The 22201-nt window shown below is 43.3% G+C and overlaps 1 protein-coding gene across 1 annotated transcript in view; it reads right to left on the bottom strand.

Moving 5' to 3' along the window:
* Positions 1–10967, bottom strand: part of LOC126204215 (uncharacterized) — a 129051-nt gene extending 118084 nt beyond the window's left edge. The window contains exons 1-2 of the mRNA XM_049938613.1: positions 10915–10967; positions 4066–4267 (exon numbers count right to left, since the gene is read on the bottom strand). Of these exons, the coding sequence (XP_049794570.1) occupies positions 4066–4267; positions 10915–10967 (255 nt within the window). The remainder of the gene's footprint in view (positions 1–4065; positions 4268–10914) is intronic.
* Positions 10968–22201: the final 11234 nt, after the last annotated feature.

Genomic DNA, 22201 nt, shown 5'->3' with positions numbered 1-22201 from the left:
TTAAGACCATTTATTCTCCACCTTCAGAAGCAGTGAGTCTAACGCTGCATATACCGAACACAGCTTCCTCGACTTTCGTTATCGTAGTCTGTATACCGTCTTTCATGTTAGTCCGAGAACAGATCAAACATACACTGACGGAAAAAAATCATAAGAAGAAAAAAGCATTGTGCCACAAAACGAAAGTTTTTAGACGCGTTTCTACATCTGAAAGATGATGTCTACTCATATTTCGCGCCAGTCGCATAAGACTGGTGGTAGTAGCGCCACTATGTGTAAACGAGGTCGTGTAATAGGGCTACGAAAAGCTGATGTTTTCTCTGCAACAACTTGTTGCAGGAAGACATGGTAGGAATGTTGGCACTGTGCATGATTGCTGGCAGTGGTGGTCAAGAAAATGTATAGTCGCAAAAAGACCGGTCTCCGGACTGCCACGTGGCGCTACCGAGAGGGAAGACTATCGGAGCATCGATCTGTAGCAGCAATCTGAACACCAGTCGGCGCCACAATGACTCCACGAACTGATACAAATCTGTTACTGTAAGAACAACTCAAGCTAGACTTCCTGTAGCGTGCACTGACCCCAAACCACCGCTGTTCGCCGCTTCAATGGTGTCAAGCGAGACCTGTAGTTATGATTTAGGTTACGATTTCGTATGACAGCTAGAACACTCTCGTGGCAAATTTGTACGTCAGTATGGTGATCGGTCCTGTTGCTCTTCATGAATAGCATTCCAGGGGGTGTTTTCCAACAGGATAACGTTGGCCCATATATCGCTGTTGTGACCCAACGTGCTTTACGAATTGACGACATGTTGCCTAAGTCTGCTCCATCACCAGGTCTGTCTCCAACCGAGCACATACAAGAGATCATTGGACGATAACTCCAGCGTCAACCACCGTCAGCATTAACCGTCCCCATATTGATTGACCAAGTGCCACAAGGATGGAACTTTATCCCACAAACTGACATCCGGTACCTACACAACACAATACGTGCACATTTGCGAGCTTGCATTCAACATTCTGCTTGTTACACCAGTTGCTAATGTACCGACATTTGACGTTTGCAATAGCTTATCTCTTACTTACTTTAACCTGTGATCTTCCAATGTTTTCAACTAAAATATGTTACCTAGCCAAATGTTCAGAAATGTGTGTGAATTGCTAAGGGACCAAACTTCTGAGATAATCGGTTCCTAGACTTACGCGCTAATTAAACTAACTTACGCTAAGGACAACACACACACCTATACCCGAGGGAGGATTCGAACCTCCGGCGGGAGGGGCCGCGCAATCAGTGACATGGCGCCTCTAACCGCGCGACCACTCCGCGCGGCCCTAGACAAATGTTTTCCCGAAATTTCATTACATTGCATTAACAGTTTTTTGTATTGCGATTTTTTTCCAATCGGGTTACATTTTGTTTCACGGGTTCATAGGAAATACTCAAGCTGTAGAATATACCACAAATCAATACATATTACGTCTGTTAACAAAAAATACATATTTACAAAAAGAATGCAAGCTACTTGGTGTTAAGTATGCGATATGTTCTTTTATTTTATACTTCTATTTTTATAACATCGTATATCATGAATGCATCGATCGCTACGGATTAGAAAATCCAAAGATGGACAATATATGGCCTACACAGGAAATGGCTAAATGTGTGTTGTGTTGTTCTGTACAAAACAAATAAAAGGTGCGTGATAGAAGTCTATCAGTTTTACTCAAAAATTTCCTCCTGATTAAACACATTTATGATTATTGGAGAGTAATCTCTCCATTACAAAGCACACTTCTTATTGAAACTTTCTTTGACCAATTTGTTTAAAATTTATTTTCGATTTCTTATAAATATTTATAAATGAACGTTTTTTATTGAGCTGGCCGTAATATTTGAATCGGAGACTGTTAGTCAACAGTGTTCAGGAGACCTAGACACGTTGAGGTGTTTACTTTGATCTGTAGAAAACAAAAATGCTGTCTGGTTTCAGTTTCGCAGTGCATCAGGAGTTTCAATATGTAATAAATTACTTTGTGATCTGACATACTGGATACAGCTGAATCAAAGTGTTGTTTGATTTCCTTCCTGACTCGAGAGTGATTTGAAAAATAATCAGTACATTTCGATGTGCAGTTACTTGTGATTCGCAATATTCATTGTCCACGTCACAACATGTTAATTTAATAACCCGCAAATCAATACTGAACAAATTCAATTAATTAAATTCGTACACCCAATATATATGGGCCGCGCGGGGTAGTCCTCCCTCCGGCATGGGTGTGTGTGTTGTCCACAGCGTAGTGTAAGTTAGCTTAAGTAGTGTGTAGGCTTAGGGACCGATGAACACAGCAGTTTGGTCCCATAAGACCTTACCGCAAATTTCCAAATATATCTGGTTCTCTTGTTGAGCTGACTACTCAGCTCGTCTAACAGTCATGCGAAGGATACAAGTTCTTTTCTGGGCACTGTTAAGAATTACTCCTTGGCGGGAAGAGGAGCTACTTGAGTGAGAGGTAGCGGGTCCAAGGTCCGAAAAGCTGAATAATGCTGAGAGAGCTGTGTGCCGACCTTAAGCCCCCCCCCCCCCATGCCTTACACAAATTGGGAAGATACAGCAACCAGTCATCATAGTATGGTCCTTGTCTCCAGAAAGTGGATTGTTAATCACTGTAACGTAGATACAAAGAGAAATGGTGTAGTGCTTTTGCACCACCGCTAAAGCTGAGTGCTACAGTAAGAAATCGATGACGTTTGTAATTATGATAAGTATGTGAAAGTTTCCCTCCACCAGATGGTTATTTAATCGCCGAGGGACAGAGTGAATGAAATAAAAATTTTGTGACTGTAGCAGAAATATATAGGTTGGTGTTTAAAGTTGTACAGAAATTGAAACGACTTAAAATAATTCTGAAGTTAACCAAAAGTTTTTCCACTGATTATAAGTCAAAAATCATAAAACTAACGAAATTGTACGTAAATTGATAATACTATAAAGATTTCAACCAAACAAAGCACGACTGTCACAAAATGTACAAAACGTTAGAGCAGTGAACCACGTGAAACAGGCTTGGGTTGGGTTTTCTAAGGATGGATTGGGTTGGATTTCCTTAGATTGTGTTGTTTCTGTTGGGTTGGTGTGCCATAGGTTGACTTGGGTTAGGTTGGGATGGATTAGGTTTGGTTATATCAGGCTGAGTTAGCTTAGGTTAGGCGGGTTTAGAAAATGGTTCAAATGGCTCTGAGCACTATGGGACTCAACTGCTGAGGTCATTAGTCCCCTAGAACTTAGAACTAGTTAAACCTAACTAACCTAAGGACATCACAAACATCCACGCCCGAGGCAGGATTCGAACCTGCGACCGTAGCGGTCTTGCGGTTCCAGACTGCAGCGCCTTTAACCGCACGGCCACTTCGGCCGGCGGCGGGTTTCGACTGGTTTAGTTTAGTTTAATGTAATGTTACACCACCCTCCCTCCAGGGTGGACCAGAAGGTGATTTTAGAGATACGGCGTGGGTGTCTACATCAAAAGTCTTTGCCTAGTCATCTGTCATGGGGAAGAATGTATGGTACTGATAAATGGTTGTGTAGAGAAGGAGTAACACTACCCACTAGATACACAGTCGCAACTTTATCAAGCTGATAATTAAATCTCACTATATGTTCGATGTATAAACAAAAAGCTTTGACATTTACTACTGACTGAATTGTTCGTTATCAGTCGTATTCCTAGCTTCACTGAGTCTCCGACTTATACCACGTCTCCATTGCACGATATTTAGCTCTCCGTCCGACGACTGGTCCATCACTTGGCAACATCTGAGATGTCCAATACAGCTTTTGACGATACTTCAGGTACGAAATGGTTTCATGGACCACGACCACAGAGCGTGGATGATTCACGACTACTGACACGATCGATCATGACAGTCTTCATCGGATAGAATCTTAGTCTATAAATTATCTGCATATTCTTCATACTCCTCTACGAACCGAAAAGTAACCCCGCATATTTTCCAGATCGTTTTCCAGACGGTATGAAAGGTGAAGTACTCACCTGCGGAAAGACAGGGGAGTCGTTGAGCACGGTGGTGAGCATGTTGACGGTGGAGACGGTGACGAGCAGCAGGAAGGCCGTCTCGACCAGGGAGCACTTGTGCACCGGCTGGCAGCGCAGGATGCTGACGGCCAGAGGGAGCAGGATGGCGGCGCGCGCGCAGTCCACCAGCGCCTGGTGGAACACCAGGCCCTGCGACCACCTGCCGGCAGGGGCACCACAACACGAAACCTCACATCTCTGATCACTAGGCTGCACCACTGCTGCTGTAAGCCACTCGTCACTCTTCATCCGTCATTTAACGAGTAAACATGTTGCTGGCTGTAAAAGCTGGGACACAAGGAAGTACGGCAAATATGGAAAATTATATTCTTCGCGTGACTTAACTATACTACCTCATCAAAAGTTGAAACACCCAAGAGATGTGGTCGGATGTCAGTGTAACTTCGTCCACACACACGCCGTCTGTGGACAGGTAAACTGTTACAGTTGCAATTCTCTGTGACAGGTAGCGTGAGCACAAAGAGTTCGTTAGTACCGTTAGCAACACTGGTAGGGCATATAAGAGGCATGAACTGCGTCAGATGCTAAGTGTTCACTGCTAAGGATACCGAGATGCCGCTTGTTTGAGGCACGTTTATCTGCAAGTGTGAGGCACGTTTATCTGCGCAAGACAGAGTTGTAAAGGGGGCTCATTGTGGGTCTCCATTTGGCTAGTTGGTCGAATCTCGTAATGTCTAGATTTTGCGAGGCATTCGTTTGTGACAGTGGCCCCATGTTGGGTCGTACGGAAACAAGCGAGCAGACACTTGTAAAGGTTCTGGTCAGACCACTATAACGGAGCATCATCGTATTGTGAACCAAGGACACTGACCCCATTTAACATCTGCGTCTTCGTTCCGAGAAAAGTTATGGGTTATGTACAACATTCTCTGCCACTTCACAACACTGGTCGGAGATTGGCATCTGTCGCACTAGGAAGTTATTGTCCCGTGTGTACACTATCGCTAACACAGCAAGTGGTTCTGCTTGGAGTGCCGCCCTAATCAGGAAGCCTGGACTGCGTATGAATGGCGTCGCTTTGTGTTCAGCAACAAATATGGTTTCTGCACTACTCCGGATGACCTTTATCTACAACTATCGTGCCATCACGCGGAGAGATCCCAGTATTTAAATATTTTGGAGAGGTAAATTTGTCTTGCTACTGATATCATGGTCTGTGGAGTAATCGGGTATGACTTTAGGTCGCGGGTGGTAGTGATTAAGATCACTATGACGTCACAACAATGCGTCACGGACATCCTGTGATCTCCTGTGTTACCTCTCAAGCGACAGTATCATGTGCTATTTTTCAACACAATGATGCTCGTCCACATGTATCACGTCTCTCTATGAAGTATCTGCATGAGATTGAGGTACTTCGATGGGCAGCAAGATGTGACTCCTATAGTACATGCGTGCGACCAGCTCTGACGTAAACTACGTGCCAGTGCTTTAACACAGGATATCAAGGTCGATTTACAACAGGTGAGGCCAGGTTGCCCCAGGTGAAGATACAAGAGCCTTACGACCGTCTTCCGAACCGAATGAAAACTTACATTCACAGCCTATGGTGTGTAACGTCTTATTTACTAGTGGAGTCATGTTGCCTAATTCTTTGTATGTGTTTGTTTCATAACCAAAAAAGTAACGTCACATACTCCCTCAAGCTGTGAAGTTTCATTTCGTCCCCCCCCCCTCCCCCCCTCCCCCCCCCTCCCCACCGTCCTTGTTCTTCACGTTATTTGGCATGTAGTGCATAGTACGAACAATTCCTGTTTAAAAGTGTAGGTGATTAGGAGTAACAGGAACTAAGTAAACAGGACTGACACCTTAGGCAGCAAATATGGCTCCAACCTGGCTGAGCATCGAATATAAGGGTGGATGAGAGATACAGCTGCATCATTCCATGCTGCTTCAACTCTGTTTGAGCACATCAATCGCAGCAGTTTGCGCGTGGTAGCGTGCCATAGCCTCGACTAGCTGTTTCCAGTGGGGAACGTCTTGGCCAGGGAAACGTTCAGCAACTTCTTTATTAAGGTAGGTCAGGACAGCATAGCATACAAGGGGTTCCGGCGGTGTCTTGTTGAAGGACGACGTCAATGATATCTCAAAAATACGGAATTGTCACCAGTCACTCTAATGGCTTCGTATAGCTCTAATGCCTTTCACTACGTCTAATGGCTTTCGCTGCCAAATTTATTCTGAGTGAAAAACTTTAATGTATCTTCGTTGATCCATAGGGCAGTGGCCGGTCGTATATTTACGAAGAAAAAGGACACTGGAAATCAAGAAGACAACTGATAAAGGAGACTGTCTAGGTGGAATGGCAGGGATAGGCGAGTAGAGATAACGAATTAAGGGTGTCGTGGCGATACTATCATACGTAAACATTGGAAAGAGAACGAAGTTGTCACATCAACATCAGGAACGAGTTTTCAATATCTTCTGCCATAAATCGTGGAGTAGAGGCGTCTCTGTTCTGATCCTGGGGGAGGCGCCTCAGAAGCGACCAGCGAGAGCAGCGACCGCCGCATACGCAGCCACCGAACGCCCACTAGAGGCCTGCGCCCGCATTTAGGTGTAACGCTTTCTTACTAGGTTCCACTGACGCACTGGCCCTGACAAAAGACCCGTTCAGGTAGGAGCCGTGACAGAAGCATTTCTCACTCATGACGAGCTGTATATTGCTCTCCCTTACTTTCGACCTAGATCAAGAGACCCTGAGAGCATTGGGAGTTCTTAAACATTTGTGTAATCAGCTGTTTATGAAGATACACACAGTAAATAAAAATAAATGTTTTCTCCTTTACGCTCGGCCGGTGTGGTCGTGCGATTCTAGGCGCTTCAGTCTGGAACCGCGCGACCGCTACGGTCGCAGGTTCGAATCCTGCTTCCAGCATGGATGTGTGTGATGTCCTTAGGTTAGTTAGGTTTAAGTAGTTCTAAGTTCTAGGGGACTGATGACCTCAGATGTTAAGTCCCATAGTGCTCAGAGCCATTTCTCCTTTGCTTCTCAGGTGAAATTTTCTGCTTAACCCAAGCGCGTGACAGAAATGTTGATCTCGCGTTAACTAGGTCTGGCGCCCGCTGCAGGAAGTGATACGAGAAGACCGAGAGATATGATAAGCGTAGGGCAGTCTCAGGGTCAATTTTATTCCCTTTAGGTAACAGCTACCATTACAATGTACGGAGTGCATAGAAGAATTGCTCGGTATATTGCGTCCCAAAGCAATCTTTTCAACATTCAAACGGGAATGTCAAAGCGGTAGGTGGATCAAAACAAAATGTCCACACACTCTGTGACCAAAATGGTACTGAAACAGAGGATGACACACTAAAGGCCGAAACAATAAATGCTTTTTTTCAAAGCTGTTTCACAGGGGAAGTCTGCACTGTAGTTCCTTCTCTAGATTGTCGCACAGATGACACAATAGTAGATATCGAAATAGACGAGAGGGATAGAGAAACAATTAAAATCGCTCAAAAGAGGAAAGGCCGCTGGACCTGATGGGATACCAGTTCGATTTTATGCAGAGTACGCGAAGGAACTTGCCCCCTTCTTGCAGCGGTGTACCGTAGGTCTCTAGAAGAGCGTAGCGTTCCAAAGGATTGGAAAAGGACACAGGTCATCCCCAAGAAGGCGGTCGAACAGATGTGCAGAACTATAGACCTATATCTCTAACGTCTTATCAGTTGTAGAATTTTGGAACACGTATTATGTTCGAGTACAATGACTTTTCTGGAGACTAGAAATCTACTCTGTAGGAATCAGCATGAGTTTCGAAAAAGACGATCGTGTGAAATCCAGCTCGCGCTATTCGTCCACGAGACTCAGAGGGCCATAGACACGGGTTCCCAGGTAGATGCCGTGTTTCTTGACTTCCGCAAGGTGTTCGATACAGTTCCCCACAGTCGTTTAATGAACAAAGTAAGAGCATGTGGACTGTCAGACCAATTGTGGGATTGGATTGAAGAGTTCCTAGATAACAGAACGCAGCATGTCATTCTAAATGGAGAGAAGTCTTCCGAAGTAAGAGTGATTTCAGGTGTGCCGCAGGGGAGTGTCGTAGGACCGTTGCTATTCACAATATACATAAATGACCTTGTGGATGACATCGGAAGTTCACCGAGGCTTTTTGCGGATGATGCTGTGGTATATCGAGAGGTTGTAACAATGGAAAATTGTACTGAAATGCAGGAGGATCTGCAACGAATTGACGCAAGGTGCAGGGAATGGCAATTGAATCTCAATGTAGAGAAGTGTAATGTGCTGCGAATACATAGAAACAAAGATCCTTCATGATTTACCTACAATACAGCAGGTCAGCAACTGGAAACAGTTAATTCCATAAATTATCTGGGAGTACGCATTAGGAGTGATTTAAAATGGAATGATCATATAAAGTTGATCGTCGGTAAAGCAGATGCCAGACTGAGATTCATTGGAAGAATCCTAAGGAAATGCAATCCGAAAACAAAAGGAAGTAGGTTACAGTACGCTTGTTCGCCCACTGCTTGAATACTGCTCAGCAGTGTGGGATCCGTACCAGATACGGTTGATAGAAGAGATAGAGAAGATCCAACGGAGAGCAGCGCGCTTCGTTACAGGATCATTTAGTAATCGCGAAAGCGTTACGGAGATGGTAGATAAACTCCAGTGGAAGACTCTGCAGGAGAGACGCTCAGTAGCTCGGTACGGGCTTTTGTTGAAGTTTCGAGAACATACTGTGGTGTCACCGCCAGACACCACACTTGCTAGGTGGTAGCTTTAAATCGGCCGCGGTCCATTGGTACATGTCGGACCCGCGTGTCAAAAATGGCTCTGAGCACTATGGGACTCAACATCTTAGGTCATAAGTCCCCTAGAACTTAGAACTACTTAAACCTAACTAACCTAAGGACATCACACACACCCATGCCCGAGGCAGGATTCGAACCTGCGACCGTAGCAGTTCTGCAGCGCCAGAACCGCTAGACCACCGCGGCCGGCACCCGCGTGTCGCCACTGAGTGATCGCAGACCGAGCGCCACCACACGGCAGGTCTCGAGAGACGTACTAGCACTCGCCTCAGTTGTACGACGACTTTGCTAGCGACTACACTGACGAAGCCTTTCTCTCATTTGCCGAGAGACAGTTAGAATAGCCTTCAGCTAAGTCCATGGCTACGACCTAGCAAGGCGCCATTTGTAACATTGCATGTATCTTAAGAGTCTCACTTGATTCGTCAAGAGCGATGTACCACAAGAATGGAATAAAGTTAAGTATTTCCGCAGCTACGTACTTTTCTTTATAGCATTCATTACGTATCTTGTTTCAGACTTCACGCCATCCTTCGTGCGCTTATAACGTGCATCTCGGCCACCCTCAAACACACTGTGTCGGCTCTTGTGTCGACACAACACATACCTTCACCGAGGAGTCAAGCAATATATTGCTCCCTCCTACGTATATCTCGCGAAGAGACCATGAGGATAAAATCAGAGAGATTAGAGCCCACACAGAGGCATACCGACAATCCTTCTTTCCACGAACAATACGAGACTGGAATAGAAGGGAGAACCGATAGAGGTACTCAAGGTATCCTCCGCCAAAAACCGTCAGGTGGCTTGCGGAGTATGGATGTAGATGTAGACGTACAATCCCCTTACCGCGACTGGTGAGGGTGAGAAGGGTTTGAGGAGGGAGCAGGGCGAGCTAATCACTACTAAAATTGCAGGTTTTTCCTTTTGTTGTGTTAGGTATCCTAGGTTCTTGTGCATCCAATTAACCACTTTTGTAAGGTGGGTGCATGGTCTGTCAATGACGAACGTTTAATGTCTTGACTCAGAGGGTAAACTGACAGTTTTTCAATAGGGAAGTCATGTTCGCAAACTCATGACATGTGTACTGTTGGTTTCAGAGTGCTTCAGACATGGTGACAAATTTGTGTGGACTTGTTTTCCGTTTAATTTTAAATAGCAAACTTCAGCATCGTACTGTGCATTAAATTTTGTTACGTATTTAAATAACGATTCGCAATAACTATTGAAAATATACCTATAGCTACGTGTAACTTGTAATTTTCTATATTTCCTATGTCCTAAGAACACACACAAAATTAACAAACTGAAGCTCACATTAATGAATTGAAATTGTTGTTGCTGGTCTATGCTTTAATTACCCAGAGCGACCAGTTGATGGGATTGCACAGCTTGTGGAATGGCTGATATAGACCAAATTTGTCATACAGTTCCAGCGGGAAAGAAAACAAAAGCACACTTCCATCACGTCCGACTATCAGACAGTGGTACATTAGGTTCAAGGAATGTTAGGAAGTGAACGAATTCTGGGCGTCCGAGCACTAATAATATAGACGTGAAACAGATGTAACACAAATTTATCCAGACCTCAGTCAAATCAATTCGTCAAGTGCATTGATAGTTCCAGCCACCACCAACACGGTGCATAGTGTGCCGAACCCTCAAGCCTGTAATGTGTAACTGCTGTAAGCGCTTACTTCAACCTGATTTCAGGGCAAAGCGCAAGGTATCTGGAACTGAGGTTCTGTAACATATCGGCGATTACCCAGACAATTTTAAAAAGGTGATCGTCGCGTCCGAAGGTCGATTTTATGTGTCCCTATATTTAAACTGGCCCCATGTACGGGTATGGAGCTCTGAGAAGTCCTACTTTACCATGGAAATTTTGCGCGACAGTCCACACGTGAGAGTGTGGTGAGATCTGCTTCTTGACCATGTGAATAGTGATCGCAGAGGCATCAGTGACCTCTAGAGATTAACTGCATATGCTTGACCAGTGTGCATTACCACGGGCAGAGGAACGGGGACCTGACATCTTGCTGCAGTAGGATGGTGCCCATCCTCACTGGCCATCGACCGTTAGGAAGATTGTAGACGACACATCTTCATATCGCTGTACCGTCAAAGGGGGACTCGTATCTTTGCCGTCAAGGTCTGCGCACATATTTTTGGGGTTTTGTGAAGGATGGTGTCTATCAAATTCTGGTGTGGGACCTATAGCAAGCGTGAGCTCGCATCATAGCATCAGTTGCACACGTTAATCGAGAAATTCTAGGTTCAAATGGCTCTCAGCACTATGGGACTTAACATCCGTGGTCATCAGTCCCCTAGAACTTAGAACTACTTAAACCTAACTAACCTAAGGACATCACACACATCCATGCCCGAGGCAGGATTCGAACCTGCAACCGTAGCAGTCGCGGACTGAGCGCCTAGAACCGCCAGACCACCGCGGCCGGCAGAATTTCTAGGTCAGATATGGGAGAAACTAGAATATCGCTTATGTATCCTGTGTTGATTGGACGTTATGCCGCAAACCACATCATTCTACCTACCCAGTTTCTGAAATATACGTCGTCAAAATTGTATAGTTAATTTCGAAACTCGCTCTGTTTAACAGATTCCTCGACCCCCCGTGAGTGTGGTGTCACACACTTCATATTATCACTTGTTATCGTTCAGTCGTACCTACCTTAACCCTTTGTTTCCTGACATAAGAAAAAATTTACTTTTTAACATTTTCTTTGCAGAATATATGCTACTGTGGCCTCAAATGACGGTAGGATTTTTTGTAAAATTTTATTTTATTTTTTACAACATTTTTTCAGTCCTGGTACTCAGAAGTCCCGTCAGACTCCATGGACAGAATCACAACATGCGCAGAAAAATGCTCCAATTTTTATAACTTGTACTTTATTCCACATAAATATTAAATATTTTTATATTAGAAAATTAATTAACAAAAATATTATATTTCTGAATTTTTTTTAAATTCGCATAAATTTACCTTACTCTGTGTTTGTCTCTCCACATTCTGTGTGTCCGGTATTCACATTGAGGTGAAGGTGTAAACGGCAAAGAACACTCTGAGTCATCATTATCCGAACAAGTGGAGTTTGTTTCACAATCTGCCTTTTCCAAATTGTATGAAAAAGCTTTGTCAAAATTATTAACATTTTCGTCATCATCTTCGAAGTCAGTATCCTCTGTAATATCAGAAGGAATGTCCTCATACAAAACTGCTTCAATCTCTGCATCATTTAAAGGTCGAAAGTAGCCACCAGTTTAACGATTATCGTCCATCTGTGTGTGAAAAAGTGGACAGAACAACTATTGAGATGTAACGCACTGTTGCTACAATAAAGTGTTCGCACAACCTGGCGGTACTAATAAGTCCGCTTTATATTTTCCACTTTATCTCATTCACTTGTAACGTAATGCTTCAAACTATTATAAAAAAACAAAGAAGGTAAGTACTTACAATGGAAAACTCAGCGGAAGTTTCAATAAATTGCGCGCAAATTCAGGCAACACCATGGAAACAAGCACATACACTCTTCTGTTTTCACAGAAGCGTGCGAAAAACAATTTCAAGCTCTGACAGCCGAGAGGTGTATGTATTGCATAACAACATCTATGAAACGGTAGAGCAGAGTTACTGTTACGTACCGACAGGCTCTCAGATCACGAAACTGCACCACGAGAAAATAATGAGAGTCAAAACTTACTGGTACTTTTAAGTACCATCAGGCAACAAAGGGTTAAAACATCGGTATATATACTGGGTGTTTATTGTGCAGCTACTTACAGAGTTCCTGTGCGGGCTGTGACTATCGTATGGCAGCGAAACTTGGTAGATATGCTCATGCATTACTGCAGAATCAATTTACGTTGGAAAAAAGACATTTGTTTTTAAATTGTAGCTATAGGTGGAAATCTAGTGCTGCACGATTTTTTATGAGTCTATGACATCACGCTGCCATTTGACAAGTCATAGTGTGAGTGAACAGTATGGCTATGGAGAAGGGAAACTGTGCGGTGTTAGTGAAACTGTTTTATTTGATGGCAGCAATTACAGTGTTGCATTGAGAGAATATCATCGACTGAATGGTCTGAGGAGAGATGGTTTAAACAAGATGATAAAAAAATTCAGAAACACGGATAAGCTTGGGGTGGCACCAGGAAGGGGAAGGTGTGGTATCCCGGTGAGGGTTCGATGACGTTACTGTGACTCTGTGGTGTGGACTGACATGCACCGTTATTCCAGGTCCATTTCTCTTTGCCAGAGAATAGACGTAGAGGGACTTTCTGATGTACTGCGACGTCAACAGGTTATCGAGACCTCATTGAATAGGAGGTAATTCGTGCTTTGGAAGAGCGGAATTGTGTGGAAACCACTTTTTATGCCGGGTTTGGAACACGTCACGTCGATTTCAGAACGAAAGATCTGTTTAATGCAACCGTCGATGAACGTGTTATCTCCAAAGGTTTACCAAATGCATGGCCTGTATGACCACTTGATCTTAATCCACGTGACTTTAGGCTCTGGGGATATTTGAAAGAACGCGTTAACCAGAGCTAAGTTCGGTTTCTCACCATATCTGAAGATCAGTATACTGGAACATGTTGCTCAGATTGCCCTGGAACTGCTGCGGGTAGCTGTTGATCAGTTGATTACGTCCCTTTACGGATGGTGCATCTCGTCGTCGTTTCCGGTGCCCATTTTGAACAAAGTATGTAAGCTGAAGGTAACAATAAAATCAACGGTATGTCTTTGTCACTTGTTTGACGTTCTCTGTCCACGTCCCATGCCTTGCGCATTTATATGTGGAAACATTTGTGTACGACTTACTTATATTCGCAGCGCCAGCTTTGCATCTGATGGCCAAATTTGGAATATTTTTCCCAGCTTACACCGGTTCCGCATTAACGCATTAGAATATCTACCAAGTCTCGCTGCCGTACGCTAATGGCAGCCTACAGTGGACCTCTGTGAGCAGCTGCACTCTAATTACGGCCAACCGGTACGTTGCTTAACAATTCGCAATCAGTGTAGTTGCGGCGTGACGCAATTAGACACCAGCTTTCAATTACAAGTTACAGAGGAGGGCCAGTGGTGAGGTAATTAACACAAGGGCGATTAGGGCTGCGGCAGTGCAGCGCACGTACCCAGCTGAGAGCGTGACCACGGTCGCCACACACCCTGAGCGGGTCAAAGGGAAGCCAGCAGACATCGGCCGCGCTGCTGCTGGTGCAGCGACAACGGATCAGTAGCTGACACAGCTCTCAGACAGCCTTACACAAGCTACTGCTAGGAGTTACCTACGTGAGAGTTCCAGACAAAGTTCAGACTTTTAGATAGCATACCAGCGCTTTTCGCTGATGTTCAATTGAACAACTCGAAAGTTGCCTGTTCATTCAGCAATTTCATTTTTGTCCTCCATATTTTGCAATTAGTAGATCGTCACAGCTACATTTCCAATACTTTGCGTGGTTCTGCTGTACTCAGACCGATGGATTTATGATCTTTACATTGTTACCGAGGTGTTTTCGCATCTTCGAGTGTCATTTAGTCCACGCGAACCTTCGCGAGTTACGAGTCATATGTCTACCGTTGTTTGAAACAGTATTCGCCATTCTAATTACGGACGCCGTGTATGGAAATGTTCTGTTCAGTATTCTCACGTGGGAAAAACACTGGCTTTGTCTGCTGGCGATCTGTGCTGGTGTCGATGTTCTACAGTGATGAAATAATTGAGTGGGCTAATTTCAGTTATTAGCCGTGCTGCAGCTTATCTTAAGTGGTTAGGGTATTTCAAGGCTACATGTAAAATTCCTGAATAATTTACTCAGAAATACTATCCATTCAAGAGTTCCATTCCGTTGTTCCACGTGGTGAAATGGAAACTCGTACGGTCTCTGTTTTGATTAAATGGAAGCTGATTATAATCACAAACATAATCTTTTCTATCCGTTATGCTGTAGATATAGGTTTTATGAAGAAGTTGTTGCTTTCTTTGAAGTTGTGTGATGAGAAAATATATTGAGATCATTATTTATGAAACTGGATATCGTATCTGCTGCTTCGAGTACCCACATGGGTTCGCAAATCAATTCCCTTCCTTTCGTAACAATAAAAAGGTGTGAATTCCTAAGAGACCAAACTGCTGAGGTCATCGGTTCCTAAACTTACAGACTACTTAAACTAACTTATGTTAAGAGTAACGCACACACCCATGCCCGATGGAGGGTGCTCGCAATCCGTGGCATGGCCTCTCAGATCACGCGGCCAACCCGCGCGGCTCGTAACAATATATAAGCCTTCTAATGACCTTCTTTCTGAATTATTTCCGTCCAAATCTAGTCATTTTTCTATTAGTTATGCATGATACAGTGACACACTGCATGGCCACCATTACTGAATTCTAATCGCAGTACATTACTAACAAGTAACTTCTTTTTGAATTGTATTACGTAACAGATGAATAAAAATACATCGATGCGTGGTGTTTCGATGATCACTGCTTACCATATGTGCGGCGCAATGATCTACTGATCTCGCATATTAGCATGCTCTTACACTGAAATAGTATTTATAACTTATGTCTGGAATTTGTTGCCTCAGTTACTCACTCATGTATGAAGTCGATTTCATCAAACTGAGGAAACATACTCTTGAGCGCTGTTGGACATTTTAAGCGGAAACGGAACATATATCCAATATTTAATCTCTTTATTAATGAGTCATTATTCCCTGCTTGTTCAAACGATATCTATTAGTTTCATATAAACGTGTGTCTGTGTTCGTGTGTGTGTGTGTGTGTGTGTGAGAGAGAGAGTTTCTCTTAAACAGTACAAATCCAGTTGCATTTACAAATTGTTTTCTGTGACATAAAGTTTCTTGCGTGGTACATAGCTTGAAAGTTGGAGGCTGAAGTGTCACTACTTACAGGAGTAGTTCACGTCCTTTAACGTCGCACTGACAAACTCACACACACACACACACACACACACACACACACACACACGCAACCTACAAACTAGCGCACCGCTGGTGCCTTACTATAGCATGCAACTGGAAATCAATCATTTCACTTCTACTTCTACAAAGAGACTACTCATATTCCTGGTAAGTAACGAGGAAAGAATACGTTATTGTTGTAGCACACGATTCCCTCTGGTTTCATTTCCGGATGGGTCGTGGCTGCACGTCTCATAACTTAAGCGATCTGTCTGGTGTCTTCCTACTTTCATGGAATTTCGTCAGTCCACTCTTCATCTGATGACTATTAACTTATACAAACAACTAATAAAGAAGCAACACAACACAACCGATTTTTACTTTTGCAGTCCATTAATTTTTATTGTTACTCAACACTTCGTACCATCAGCTTGTTGGTTATATGATACAGATTGTAAAATACAGATTTGCCGAATCTTTCACACAGAACTGGCATAGGAGTTTGACTGGCGCAATCTTCACTATATAACTTCCGGCCGTCGACTCGATACAGTCTTCGTGCACGACCCCTGTCCATAGACGTGCTTACTATGGAAATAGCAAAAGCATAAATGCAGGACCACTACATCTTAGATACCAGCACAAAAGAAAAAAATGAAAGATACAAAGATACAAAGGCAGTGAAGTAAATCTGTTAAAACTAAGTTTGTATAGTTAGAAAATAACACAAAATAGCTACTACTTTATGGAAGACAAATGTTAATTAGCATGGAGATTCCCAAAGGTTGCCTAGGATGTTCTGGTAAAGGAAATTGGACTAATTAACAACCGAACACTTTATTTTAGGAATAGTACACATCTTGGAAATAAAAAAATCGGGCCTTAATATTTATGGCACTGAGCTTTGGGAAGAATATCGCTGGAACATTGCGGAACACGAAAATTTTGAATACGAATAAGTTCTGAAACATTACATTTTTACAAAAAGTTAAATGTTTGCATGAAATTGGAGTACAGGTACACGTTTCTTTGTTTAAATAAAACGTTTTTACATAATTTATTCAACTATTCTCATCAGGAGGCTGTACATAATAGCACTAATAATAAAATTTGGTGAAATACTGCATGCAAAAGCGTTTGACAATTTCGTGTACACATAATTACACTGAGCAGCCATAACGTTATGGCCATGTATCTAATAGCCGGTAAATCCAACTTTGGCACGGATAAGAGCGACGACGCGTCGTGGCATAGAGGCAATGAGACCTTGATAGGTCACTGGAGGCAGTTGGCACCACATCTGAACACACAAGTCGCCTGCTTCCGAGGTGGGGGCCATGAGCTGTGACGCCACGGGGGATAACATCTCAGATGTGTTCGATCGCGTTCAGATATGGCGAGTTGGGGGGCCATCACATCCATTGGCACTAGCTATAGTGTTCCTCGAACCACTCCTTCACACTTCTGGCTTTGTGGCGTGGCACAGGAAAACAAGATCGTCATGTAGTAATACATGAGGTCTACAACCAGTGTGGGATACTCCTTGGCCGTCATGGTGCATTGCACGAGCCCCACAGGACCCGTGCATGCCAACCTGAATGTTCCTCAGAGCATAATGAAGCCGCCGCTAGCTTGTCTCCGTTCCGCAGTACAGGCGTCAAGGAGCTGTTCCCCAGGAAGACTACGATGAAGAATATATCGGGATTCATCAGACCATGCAACGGTCTGCTACTGCGCCAACGTCCAGTGCCGATGGTCACGTGACAATTTTAGTCTTATTTGCCGATGTCATGGTGTTAAAATTGGCACATGTACGGGTCGTCGGCTGCGGCGGCCCATCGTTACGAATGCTCGGTGCAGTATGTGTTCAGATACACTTGTACTTTGCCCGGTTTTAATTCTGATGTTAATTTCGCCACGCTTTGCCGCCTGTCCTATTTTACCAGCCTTCCCAGCCTACGACGTTCCACATCTGTAATGAGAGTTGGCCGCCTAACCACACAACGTCTGGCCGTGGTTTCATCTCGATTGCGCCAGTTGTTGAAGACACTCACCACAGGACTCCTCCAACACCCGACAAGTCGTGCAGTTTCCGAAATGCTCGTGCCGATCCTCTGGGCCATCTCAATCTACCCGCCGTCAAACTGAGATAGATAGTGCCTCTTCCCCACTCTGTACACACGGACAGAACGCTCACTGATACTACGTGCAACCGTGCGTGCGTCTGACTTGCTGTCATCCCTCGCCGGGTGACGCTGCTGTCGCCTGGGCGGGTTTATATCGGTAGTGTGTCGGTGGTCATAGCGTTCTGGCCTGATCAATGTATCCATTACGTAATGAAAAGAAGTCGTTGAAACAATAAGATTTTACATTAGCATAATAGTGGTATGGAATAATGGAATGTAGTCAAATTAAATCGGGTGATGCTGAGGGGATTAGATTAGGAAATGAGACAAAGTAGTAAAGGAGTTTTGGTATTTAGGGAGCAAAATAACTGATGATGGTCGAAGTAGAGAGGATATAAAATGTAGACTGGCAATGGAAAGGAAATCGTTTCTGAAGAAGAGAAATTTGTTAACATCGAGTATAGATTGAAGTGTCAGGAAGTCGTTTCTGAAAGTATTTGTATGGAGTGTAGCCATGTATGGAAGTGAAACATGGACGATAACCAGTTTGGACAAGAAGAGAATAGAAGCTTTCGAAATGTGGTGCTACAGAAGAATGCTGAAGATAAGGTGGGTAGAGCACGTAACTAATGAGGAGGTATTGAATAGGATTGGGGAGAAGAGAAGTTTGTGGCACAACTTGACTAGAAGAAGGGATCGGTTGGTAGGACATGTTTTGAGGCATCAAGGGATCACAAATTTAGGATTGGAGGGCAGTGTGGAGGGTAAAAATCGTAGAGGGACACCAAGAGATGAATACACTAAGCAGATTCAGAAGGATGTAGGTTGCAGTAGGTACTGGGAGATGAAGCAGCTTGCACAGGATAGAGTAGCATGGAGAGCTGCATCAAACCAGTCCCAGGACTGAAGACCACAACAACAACAACAATAGTGGTATACGAGCTAGTAGGATTATCCAACTTTTCTCCGTTGCAGTTACTGAACGAGTTTTCCACGTGCAAACAGTCGCCAAATGTAGCCTTGTGCCTGTACTTTAACCCATTGCTGACCCCCTCCACCCACATGCTGCACAACCGTCGATGAAACTTCATTTCGCCACCGTGTTTCGAATACTTCAGGCCGCACCTTGGGACAAAACGTCAATGCATTAACGTGCTTTAGTGACCTCAGCTAATATTTTACACTTTCAGCATAGAAACTACGAACCCATTCTGTGCACAAACCTATGAGTTTCTACATTAATACAGTAGACAAAGACCGCCCTCAAAATATATCTTGGATCTAGGAAGAATTGATTTTGAACCACCAGGAGCACCTTCTTTGGAGAATATGATAAATTTAATGACGCGTTCTGGCTATATAGGTGCCACATTGACAAGAGATTTAACAGTAAGCATTGAAATTACACATTTTTACCTGAATATTAGGAAAATGTGTACTTGCTCACTCAAGTAAGTTACGCTCAGCTGTGACGGTAAACGCATTCCACTTAGTCAACTTATTGTTAGTAGCAGCTAATAAAATTTCTCGTGAAAGGTATTAGTTAATTGTAAAGACTGTGAGTGCCGTAAAGAATCATATTACATGAATACTGTTCTTTCATTCAATACATGATAACGCGTTACGGGTTGTATCTTCATACAAAAACAAGTTACATAACGGTGCCACTTCTTTACGTAACACTAGTCTCCTTCGTTGTTGTAACCTCATTTTCTCTCACCTCTCCTCTTCATCCCTCTCCGACCAGAGTAAAACAATAACACTGCGCACCATATAATGTCACTTTAACTCCTTCACCCCACAGTCCCACTTCCCTTCTATACCTGACACCACAGCAAAACAACATTGGACATCGTTTACAAGCCGTACTTGCACTGTTAATTTTAGAGAGTCCAAATTACTGGTTCTTTTGCACAATTTGTGTTCCGTATGCAGGGCCGCCTGAAGATCAGCAGAGACGCTCGAAATGGATTTTTATGTATTGAATTCGAAATTGACGCGAGTGTAGCGTGACTCGTTGCAGAATAAAAGAAATAAATAGACACTAGAAAATAACTGTTCATTGGCGACGTACAAGAAGGGTGGAACCAACCGCACTAGACAGAATGTAGGTGCACAGTAAATGAATGCCACCTTAATAATAAATTATAACAAAAAAGAAAATGTTGGTGTTAGATTTAAGAAAACACAGTGTTAGTAGTAAAAATGATATGTAAACCTTACTAGGTGAAAATCCATTCCGCTGCTCTTCTCAATACGCAGTTTATTACAAATTTATTGTATGGCTTTTCAACGTGGTGGATTAAATACCATTTCTTCCACACGTTTGTCATACATTAATTATTACTTGTAACAAACTACATTTCTCATGATACGAAATGCTTCATATTAAGTTGCTGCGAATACATTTAATTTTAAATGGTTGGAATGGCTCTGAGCACTATGGGACTTAACTTCTGATGTCATCAGTCCCCTAGAACTTAGAACTACTTAAACCTAACTAACCTAAGGACATCACACACATCCATGCCCGAGGCAGGATTCGAACCTGCGACCGTAGCGGTCGCGCGGTTCCCGACTGTAGCGCCTAATTTTAAATCATGGTCTTTGAGCTCACGAATATCTATTGCGTATCGCATACAGTCCCGTGTTGACAGAAGAACTAATCATGCATGGTAAAGGTTTAGCAGTTGGATATTTTCAAGGAAGGAAATATTTAAGCCGGTGAGACATTCTTTGCAGATCAGAAGTTTAAGAAACGCCATTGCGTTCCGGTGGATTGTGCTGTATGGCCTACTTGTTTGTTGAAACCGGTTTCACTCATAAGATCATCTTCAGTCGGCCTACAGGATGTAATAATAAGGTATGGCCAAAATTTCGGAAAACATTCCTCACGTGTAGAGGAAGAAAATATGTCATATGGACTTGGGTCCGAAAACACTTTATAACCATGTTGTTTGTTTCCCACTTCTCGTCATAAACACATTAATCATAGGATATACACAGGAAAATTATGTCTCAAAGGCTGATAAAACACTTTCCTAAATGAAATGTTCAAAATTTCATCCCTTAAAGGGATACATGAATCAACCCGCTATCGCACAGAGTGCGTTATGCGTTAAAGTACTCTATCGTTTCATAGTCTTTCATAATAAGGGCACGAAGACTTTGCACGCCTAGCACCGGGGCTTCAAACACAGGAGCTTCCAAACGTCCCCACAAATAAAGGTTTAGTTTCGGAAAGCGTGGATGCCAAGGAATTAGTCCTCCTCCATCTCTCTGTCACGAAACCTCTTATTTAGAAGCCTACTAACACTTACACTGAAATGAGAAGGCGCTCGATCGTGCATGAAGTACACGCTTTGTCTCACTCGTAATGGCACAACTTCAAGCAGAACAGGTAGAGTGTTCGCTAAGAGAGGACAATCAGTTTAAATATCTTTAAAATTTCGCGGCCCTGTCAGCCACTGTATAAATATTAATTTTAATTTTAATAATTAACAGCCTCAGTTGTACCGTTTACCTAGAAATTTACCTAGGTTTCAGTCGGGATAACGCAAACTTCTTCACAATAGCAGTATCTATCGTTTGTCCATAGTGGACATCGTCAAGCTAAAACTACAAATCCATAAACTATCGTCAGAATGTAAAACTTATCTGGCACTGCCTCGGCCCTTCTTCGCGACCGCGACGCGGCAGCCACGAGTGCTGTACGATGTCCACTATGGACAAACGATAGTGCGGCTGGTCCCGGCGGAGGTTCGAGTCCTCCCTCGGCCATGGGTGTGTGTGTTTGTCCTTAGGATAATTTATGTTAAGTAGTGTGTAAGCTTAGGGACTGATAACCTTAGCAGTTAAGTCCCATAAGATTTCACACACAATTGAACATTTTGAACAAACGATAGATACTGTTATTCTGAAGAAGGGTGGGTTATCCCGGCTGAAACCTTGGTGAATTTCTAGGTAAACGGTGCAAATGAGGCTGTTCATTATTAAAATTAAAATTAAGACAATAAGTTTCTCCGTTGAGACTGTGGTGGGAGGAGGAGGAACATCCTAACAGTGGCATCTGAAAATCTCTGTTGATGACGTAACAGCAACACAAGCAATGAATTTAGTCGCATGCCAAGGCAAGTGAGCAAGAGAGCCACATGTCAACATCATCTGGGTTCAATTGGCAAGAAGCACAAGCCGTGAACCTAAGAAT

This window comes from Schistocerca nitens, chromosome 9 (assembly GCF_023898315.1).
Source record: "Schistocerca nitens isolate TAMUIC-IGC-003100 chromosome 9, iqSchNite1.1, whole genome shotgun sequence".
Taxonomy (NCBI): Eukaryota; Metazoa; Arthropoda; class Insecta; order Orthoptera; family Acrididae; genus Schistocerca; species Schistocerca nitens.
This window is presented reverse-complemented; position numbering and strand designations above follow the sequence as displayed.